At 49.5% G+C, this 9,550-nt stretch overlaps 1 protein-coding gene across 1 annotated transcript in view; it reads left to right on the top strand.

Moving 5' to 3' along the window:
• Positions 1-4,205, top strand: part of ULK1 (unc-51 like autophagy activating kinase 1) — a 156,122-nt gene extending 151,917 nt beyond the window's left edge. The window contains 2 exon segments of the mRNA XM_015408703.1: positions 551-686; positions 2,503-4,205. Of these exon segments, the coding sequence (XP_015264189.1) occupies positions 551-686; positions 2,503-2,558 (192 nt within the window). The 3' untranslated portion in view covers positions 2,559-4,205.
• The last annotated feature ends 5,345 nt before the right edge of the window (positions 4,206-9,550 follow it).

Raw genomic sequence — 9,550 nt, forward strand, 5'->3', positions numbered from 1 at the left:
ACACATTTCCGATGATGTCAGGGGGTGTGGCATATGCAAATAAGTCATGCTAATGAGCTCCTGCACCTCTTTTTCTTCGAAATGACCCCTGAGTTAGGGAAATCATGCTGGGAAGAGGGCGAAGACCCTTTTCCTTTTGTGCTGCAGTTTCGATCCAACAGAGCCCCTGCAGCGCATGGGAACAACAGCTGCTGTCTGACTGCAGGGAATGAGAGCGGGCTTGGTCAGTGATGCTTGAGGCTGATCCTGCACGGAGCAGGGAGTGGGGCTAGATGGGCCGTACGGCCGCTTTCAACTCTATAATTCTAACCCAGACCTAGTTCGGGGGGGGGGGGGTCTCGTCTAGTTTGGCCCCAAGTCTGGCAACGTTCCTTGCCAAGCCCCTGGCACTCCACCCTTCACTCACCACCGCAACCATCTTCCAGGACGTCTTCAGAGAGGTAGTGTGGGTCTTCCCGGGGTGGGCCTGCAGAGAGGGGCCGGTCTTGTCTCGAGAGGCCCGAGCAGTGTTCTACGGCAGAAGGACCACCAGAGCTTTCCTCTCTTCCAGGTTCAGGCCGCGGCGCTGGACGAGATGTTCCATCACCGAGAGGACTGCGCGCAAAGATACCACAAGGCGCTGCTGCTGATGGAGGGCCTCTTGAGCATCATCACGGAGCAAGGAGACATTGAGAACATTAACAAATGTAAGGGCCCGCCATTGCTTGGAGAGCTCAGGAAGGGTTCGGGCAGAGTCAGGGCAAGCTGAGTGGCTGCGTTACTCTGTCTGCATCAGTAGAAAAGAGCAGGAGTCCAGGAGCACCTTAAAAACTAACAAAATTTGTGGCAGGGTAGGAGCAGGGAAGGGGGCCGCGGTGGCTCAGTGGTTAAGACGCTGAACTGCTGACCGGAAAGTCGGTCGTTCAGCAGTTTGAGACCTGAGTGCCGCGTGATGGAGTGAGCTCCCATCTCTGGCCCCAGCTCCTGCCAACCTAGCAGTTCGAAAGCAAGAAACTGCAAGTAGAGAAATAGGCACCGCTCCGGTGGGAAGGTAACAGCGTTCTGTGCGCCTCGGCGTCTAGTCATGCCAGCCACGTGACCACGGAGACGTCTTCGGACAGCGCTGGCTCTTCGGCTTGGAAACGGAGAGGAGCACCGCACCCCTAGAGTTGGATTCGACTGGCTTTCAAGCAAGGGGAAACCTTTACCTTTAGGAGCAGTGATTTGCGAACGCTTTTACCCTGCCACAATTTTTGTTAGTCTTTAGGGTGCTACTGGACTCTTGCTCTTTCCTACTGGTAGGATAGGAGTTAGCCTTGCAGGGGAAAGAGCCTTGCACCTTTGCTAAGAAATGCTACAGACGGGTGCCGCATAACTGCTGGAAGGCCAAGGAGAGGTACAAATGCATCACGTTCTCCTACCTCCATGGGAATCCCTACCATCAGAAGGCCTGGAAGGAGCAGAGAATGACTTTTGGCGCTTTTTTAGCTGTGCAGGCATCCAGCAGGCCTAAAGGAGTCCAAGAGTCACACTCTGATCTCTTCTCCAAGAAGGTGTATTTGTGTATGAAATTGCTGCACACTCTTGGGGGGGGGCACTGGAGACTAATCTGGCCTAACCCCCTCCAGACTTGGACCCCTTGCTCCTGAGTGATGCAGCCCCCCAAAACCCTGGGAACTCCCCCCACCCCCTGAATTGGGAAATGCAATAGATCCAGTATTAAGATCACCCACTTTAGAAGTTAAAAGCATGTACCAGGCACCTTGATTTAAAGGGGGGCTGGGGTGTTAGAGCAGAGGTCCCCAACCTTTTTAAGGCCATGAGCACCTTTTGAATCCTGGTGCAGCGTGGTAGGGACCGCCACAAAATGGCTGCTGCAGGAGGTGGAGCCAGCCACAAAATGGCTGCTGCAGGAGGTGGAGTAGGGCTGCCAAGTGGGGGTGGGGGGCGGGTAACCCCCCACTTTGGAGGGCCGATTTCCGCCGCTGCGGAATCGGGCCCCGGGGGGAACTCCGCCCCCCGAAGCACAGCATGGCTGTGTCACCAGAGGTGACGCAACCACGCCGATCACGTTGGGGGCGTGGCCCCTATAGTTGGAGGGGAAACTCTATGGTTTTCCCTCCGACGATTGGGGCCACGCCCTCAACGTGTCGACATCGTGCGTCACTTCCGGTGATGTACACACGTCCAACGAAAGCTCCCGGAGCCCGGCGAGGCTCCCCCGCCACCAAGGTAAATAGACTTGGCAACCCTAAGGTGGAGCCAGCCACAAAATGGCTGCCGTAGTATACCTTCAGTCACACAGTGAACATCCTTGTGCTGTGGTGGCAGCTGTTGCCAAAGCAATGTTTTTAAAAAGCTGCTCAGCCAATCAAATTTCCAGTGGCCCATCAGAAGCCCCGCTGGGCAAAAGCCCCACCTGGCCCCACGCGCTTCCCGGAAGCACCTGGTGGGCCTTGTGAAAGGTGTGTCCAGTGGCGGGACAGATGGTAAAACAATCAACTCCCCTTTTTTCTTTTTCAGGTAAAATGTGCATCGAGCGCCGACTGTCAGCCCTGCTGTCTGGGATCTGTGCATGACAAAACGAGCCCTCACCCCACAGGTGGCCACCACTGGTTTCTCAGACACTCCCTGCTCAGAAGGAGGGGGCGGACTTCATTCAGACAAGCCTCCGCCACACACCGCTTGGACGCTGGCCGGGGCCTCGCTCTCTCTGGGGGCCGTATTCTAGGCGATCATTTCCAGGTTGGGATTGCCACTTCTCTCCCTCCCGCTTCGGAGATGGCAGCGAGGATGACTGCAGGCCTCCTGACGTGACGCAAATCGAGAGAGAGAGGCACAAACTGATACACGGAAGGCTTTCCCCCTTCCCTTTTGGTGGCAGAAACTGGATAAAGGATCAAACCTCCTCCTTCACGTGTCCCCTTCGGAGGAGGATGGGGCTACCACCGGGCTGGCCCCCTTGGTGAGCCGGGGACGCTCTATCGCTTTGCGCGCCACCGCTGGCGGTGGATGCACCGGATGCGTTCGCTCGTGGACGACAGGAGTCGGTTGGGAGGCCGTGTCATTGGTTGGGAAGAGTGTCATTCTGTGAGCGGGTCCTCTCTCCCGACTTTACCGATAGCCAGTCTTCTTGGGAGTTTTCTGAAGACTTGTCCCTCTCCCAACACCCCCCACTAAAGCATTTCAGTACTGGCAGCCTGGAAATAGGAGGGGCGATCGACATGGGGGGGGGACCCAAATTCCCCTTTTGCTCGGACAACTGCAGCTTTTATCCTCCCGTAGCAAGCTGGAATCTGCTTTCAGGACGTCTTGGGTGGGGTGGCGTTTCTTGCTTGCTACGCGGGAAAGGCAGGCAAGAGATTTTTTTTAAAAAAATAGATCTTTATCTACAAACTATTTGGAGCAGCGGAAATCGACGACGGACTGTCTCACGTCAGTTACAAGAAGCCAAAAAAACTTGTTATATATATATTTTTTCTTCTTCACCCAAGGAGGGAAATCCTAAGTCGATGCATGGATGTAACCCCCTCCTGTCCTTACATCGCCACGTATCCAGCACGAGAAAGCATCGGTTGTGTTTCTGGCTGTCAGCCATGGGTCAGGAACTAAGAGTCCTTTCCCAGGGAAGAAGAACACACACACTCACACACACACAGACACACACACACAAACACAGATAAGTTTTGTGAATCAAAGGAGCACTTTATAGACTGTTTGAACTTGACCTTTGGGCATTGCGTCCCGCAGTGATCCGAGGATACGGTCCCTTCTCGGGATGCTATTTCCCAACTCCTTCTCTCCCACCCCTTTCTGCCTGTTTGTTGATATATTGTTGATCGACTGGTTGTTGGGTTTGGGTATTATCTCTTTTTTTTTTTTTAAAGATTGCACTACGAGTGTGTATGTGTGTTTGCGTGGACATATATATTAATACATATTCCCGGCGTCGATATGTATTAATGTGTATATTCTATCACGCGTCGTACGTGTTTTGTTTTGTTTTAAATCGTACTGTATCTTCTGCTTGCGAGGAGGAAACCAGCCGCACAGCCCACTTTCACTCCGGGATCCAGCTGCACTAATAGAAGGAATAAGTTTGCTTTTAACATTTTTATGATTGGCTCTCCCCCCCCCGCATCCCCCTCACCCTGACAATGAGCGCCTGGATAAAAAAACCAGCCCAGCCTGGTCTTGTCACATCTCGTAAGCTAAGCAGGGTGAGCCCTGGCTAGTATTTGGATGGGAGACCTTTAAGGAAGCCCAGGGTCGTGACGCGGAGGCAGGCAAGGGCCAACCCGCTCTGGATGTCTCTTGCCTTGGAAACCCCACGGGGTCGCCAGAAGTCAGCTGCGACTTGACGGCACTTCGCGTCACCACCAGAGGATACGCCGTTGACAGTCTTCCCTGCGTACGAGTTAACAAAATGCATTTTAATTTTATTCAGGTTTTTAAAAATTAGATTTTTTTTTAGCCGTCTGTTTTAACCTTCGTTGATTTTCTGTGTTAAAAGCAACAACGCAGCCAAAATAAGGAAAGGAGGTGTGCTGTGTGTGTGTTTGCACCTGTACAGCTGTGTGTTGTCCGTGTGGTGTGGCTGCAAGCTGATGCGTGAGAGATGTCTTGCCTTGTAGTTGGGGGGGGGGTGTTGTTTTTGTGCGCGTGGTTTTTATAGAATGGAACCACTTTATGGCAGTATTTCTTTTCAGGCTGCAAAGCTTTCCTCGGCAAGCAAAACCCCTTCCCTTTTCAGGTTTGGGGGGGAAGTCAGATGTGTTTGTTTGCACCCAGCAAATATTCCTGTTGTCGTTTGTTTTCTGGCACGTTGGCATATAATTTTTTTGTAATTGCGTGTTCTTTTCTCTTCAAAAATATGCAAGGAACAACCCCATTGACTTGGGAAGCCGGATCTATCTGTGGCAGTAAATGGACAAGCACCAGGGAGGGGGGAAATGAAAAAAATAAACCCCACCCAAGAGAAAATCCGGATGTCAGCATAACTAGCATGTTTCATGGAATCTGCAGCCCGCACCAGCTCTTCCATGCTGTCTGTGTTACTGCCAGTCCAGGCCGCAGCTCACTTTTGTGGCATCGCCTGTCACACCTAAACCATGTTCAGAAGAAGGAAGGGTTGGTGGTCCTTGGAGGTTTCAAAGAGGAATGTTGGTTGCCCTTGCAACAGCGGACCTTTGACGCGGCCGCTTGGGTGTTCACCTAAGTGTTATGTCAATGGCGCTACCGCTGGAGGCGCTGCTGTGGTCAGGTCCACCATTTGTTGGTGGTTAGTTTACCGTTCAGTCAAACCAAAGGTTGGCTCTGCTGTTGCTCACAGTTTTGTGGGTGGCCCGAAAAATCCACACAGCAGGAAGCACGGGACCAGTAATCTTCCTCTCCGGTTCCTGCCGCTATTTCTCCGTCTCCCTTTCCAAAGCTTATGCTCTGTTCTGACAAATATAACCAAATATTAAACATATTTGGCGTTTGGGAGGAGGAGGGGAGAAACTCGATAAATAGAAGCCAAAGTCTTCTCTGTAACCGGTAGCATGTACTCTCTTGTACGCGATTCATTCTCTTGTACGTGATTCGCTTTGGCGTGATTCTGATGGGAAGACAAAGCCTTGGGGGGTCTTTGGGCTGCCATATGCGATATGCCATGCCACCCCCTTCATGGACAGCCATTACAGGAAGGACTTCTACTTTAGTGGCAAACCAAAGCTTGTTGTTTCGTTCAAACCACCAAACTCTGGTTTGTACTCTGACTTAACTGGCTTGGAATCATGGTGTGTAGGGAAGAAGGAAGACCATAGCTCTTGGATCACAGACTTTCCTAGACCCCCCTGAACAGTATAAGGGGCAAACTGGTGGTGGTGGTCTGTTGTGGAAAGGTGGGATCAGATGAAATCCCCCTCCTCCACCGATAATACGAGGGCCTTCCCTCACCAGAAGCATGGTGTAGGTTCCAAGGTTTATATTTTTCTGTTTTGGATTAATAAAAACTATGGTTGGCCACAAAGGCAGGTGTTTCCCATTAGCTGGCAGCCCACACCTGGCTTCTTGGTGTGACAAGCAAACCATTTTGAGTCATTACATGTGAATGATTTCTTCACGTTCCTATCCTGTTTTAATGTTGAAATGGCCTGTCTAAGCTCTGCCTTTACAGTGCTGTTGCTCACCAGAACTACAAAATTAAACTGACTGCCCAGGCTGGAAATCTCAAGTATTCCCTCTTCAGTCTGCCACCCAGTTAATTGTATGAAGGCTTTAATATAGTAATCGGTTATCAGTTAAATTAGTTTAAATTTACTAGGTAGTTTTGGAGGGGATCCCCCCCTTTCAAATGATTCTCCTAACCACAGAGTTCCTGGCAATTCCTAGAGCTACCCAGATAGCTCTAGGAATCGCTAGGAACTCTGTGGTCAGGCAAGGTCTTTTGTTTCTTTTTAATTTTTCTCCCCAGGACAATCATGCTACCTGCCCCCCCCGCCCCCGGCCTCGGTTTCCACCCACCGATCAGGTAAGCATCGACGGGCACAGACCTCAATTATCTAGAGGTCTCCCGCCATAAGCGGGCAAACGGGAGCCCTCGTTGCAGTGGCCATAATCTTCAAAGAAGCACGTCCTTCTGTGGGCTTCTTATTTTCATCACTTCTGTGCCTGTATTGAGTTGGGGGGTTCCCCCCCCTTATCTGTACATGTTTCACTCCCTCTAGTGGTTGTTTCAATACTACATCGCTGTATCGTCAGCATATTTCCCCACCGTTTTAAAGTGCAGGGAAATAAGCCGGACATACCGTGATACACACTAGAGAGAGCAAAATGTGGGGAAAAGGGGAAATGCCCGACACAATGCGGGCACACAAACAGTGAAAATAAAGAGTGCAGAAAAGCCCCATATGTGTGAGAGAGGAGCAGATGGCCTCTTCTAAGGTAGCACTGATAGCCTGCAGTGTGTTTTTCTTAATGGTGAGCATGTAGGCCACAGAAGAGGCACACCCTGTTTTGTGAAAGCAAAGAGGAACGCCCCTTTCGTCTTCTTCCTTTCCCCCAATTAACGCCATTTCCTTATCACTTGCTCCATTCCTTTCCATGGCCGCTTATACGTTTCAAAAGTTTGAGATAATCTTGTGGGGGTCATTTAATGAGGGTCATCACAGATTGTGAAGCGAGCAATTGCGTACTCACACGTTTCTTTTGTTGCAAGACGAAACAAAGAAGAAGAAGAAACCCCATGAACGAAACGGTCTTTAAAAACGGCTGGTCGCAGCTAATGAAAAACATGGGAGCCATGTTTCTTTCCCTCGGTCGCTCCTCCTTTGAGGCAAAAAACAGCTCACCCCCACACTTGCCGGGTGTGGGAGGTGACCGAGTGCAGCCTCCTGCTAACCCACCTCCCTCCAGGAGGTTGGGCGATGCCCCCGGTGAGCTGGGAAAGCATCAAAAGAGCAAAGAGGGGAGCGGGCAGTTTGGGAGTTCCGAAGGGTGCCCACTCGCTCACTGCGCCGTACCGGAAACCCCACTCACCGCACATCGAGGAACGCCCCTTTCAAAATGGCGCTTTCCACCTATAGTTCTTTTTAAAAAATTATATTTTAGCTTGGCCAGTTCATTGAGGATGCCATTTTAGTGACCGGAAAACATTTTATTTGAACTGACCAGACACTAACCAGCCCATCACCATCCGTACCTTGCGCCCCCATCTTGGATAGCGGCGGGTTATGTTGAGTAAGAAGTGTGCAGGCACACAGAGCCGAACACGTGAACTGTCCGGAAACGCATTAACGAGCTGACGTCACCGTGGGTACACCGTGGGTGCCTGCTTCACTAAAAGCTTTTCTTTGTGATCCTGCAGATGCCACTGGTTTCTCCACTAGCTGTGCCAGCAGCTTCGCTCCAGGGTTTGCTTCATAAATAAACAGCCCCATTTCTCTCTCCCCCCCCCCATCTTAGGGAAAGGCGGGATTTAGACACTAGCAGGTTTCTTTTTTGGGGGTTTTTTTGCCCCCAGACACAGGTTTAACTAACCCGCATCCCTTCTGCCAGCTTGGCACTAACTTCCCAGCTCTACTTAGTTACTTGAATGTATCAAAGTTGGCTGCATTCAAGCTAGGCATTGCTTTCCCCACTCCCCAGATATGTGGTTTACAGATCTTCAACCTATATATAAATATATATATATATATATAAATATATTTCTCAATACTTGAAATTGTAGCCACTTGTGCTTGGATTAAAAATAATAAAAGAACGGAGGTGTCTTTGACCACCCGGGTAGTGATTTTTAATTCCCACCCCGCCTCCCCAATCTTAACTGCATGTAGCATGAAACAAACTTTTCTTTTTGGGGGGTGGGGGGAGGAAGGTGAAAATAGTATTTATTGCTTTGTTAAACAAGTAAGGAATAGAAAAGGGGCTTTTTATATAAAAAGAGAGAAAAAAAGAAAACCCAGGCAGAAGTGGCTATCGTAGTCTATTCACTATCGTTAATGGATGTGTTACCGTCGTCATGTCTGTATGTAGTGTCTTCAATTAGATTTCAAGAAACCTCAGCCATATGTATCTTCAGGTTTGCGAGGAAGCTGTGTGCTGTTTGGTGTTCACACGGCTGTGCTTGATAACGTCATTTTTTTATCATTTCATGTCTTGTGATTGTTGTGTTTTTTTGTTGCTTTAAATTGTATAATGCCAACTTAAGAAAATAAATTGGTTTCTAATTGTTGGCTGTGCTTGGGGTTTTTTTCCATAGCCCATCTTTTCAGACCCTCAGACTCATCAGCAGTTTCTAGAACAAATCGAGCCTCAATTCTCCGTAAAAGCTGAAATGACCAAACTGAGGCTGTTGTGCTCTGGGCACATTATTTTTGGGTTAAGTGTAAAAAAATCATTTGACTTGGGAGCAGTGTTCCCTCTAAGCTGAGTTAGTGTGAGCTAGCTCACAGCTTTTTCACTTCCGGCTCACACATTTTTGTCTTAGCTCAGGAAGGGGATGGCTCCAGAGCAAACTAATTTATGCAGCAGCCAAATTGCTCGCTCCCAACTTTAATGCCAGTAGCTCACAAAGTAGAATTTTTGCTCACAAGACTCCAGAGCTTAGAGGGAGCATTGGTTGGGAGCCCAGAAGCTTTACGCCGTATCCTCCATGTTTCCTGGTTAAGGGGGAAATGCTGTTCAAACAAATTGCACGGATGATCTGACCACAGTGGTAACAAGATAAAGAAATTTTACTTCCAAAAATAGAAACCCCTTCTTACGTGACATATTCATGTAGGAGTCAACTAATGAAGCAGTTTATTGTATATGACCATTGGCCATCACATATTCATCACCCTGCCAACAAAGGTCCACATGGTCAAAGCAATAGTATTCCCAGTAGTCATGTATGGCTGCGAGAGTTGGACTATAAGGAAGTCCGAGCGCCAAAGAATAGATTCTTTTGAACTATGGTGCTGGAGAAGACTCTCGAGAGTCCCTTGGACTGCAAGAAGATCAAATCAGTCAATCCTAAAAGAAATCAACCCTGACTGTTCCCTGGAAGGCCAGACACTGAAACTGAAGCTCAAATACTTTGGCCACC

Source organism: Gekko japonicus, unplaced genomic scaffold (genome assembly GCF_001447785.1).
Source record: "Gekko japonicus isolate JY-2015 unplaced genomic scaffold, Gekko_japonicus_V1.1 scaffold2152, whole genome shotgun sequence".
NCBI classification, from domain to species: Eukaryota; Metazoa; Chordata; class Lepidosauria; order Squamata; family Gekkonidae; genus Gekko; species Gekko japonicus.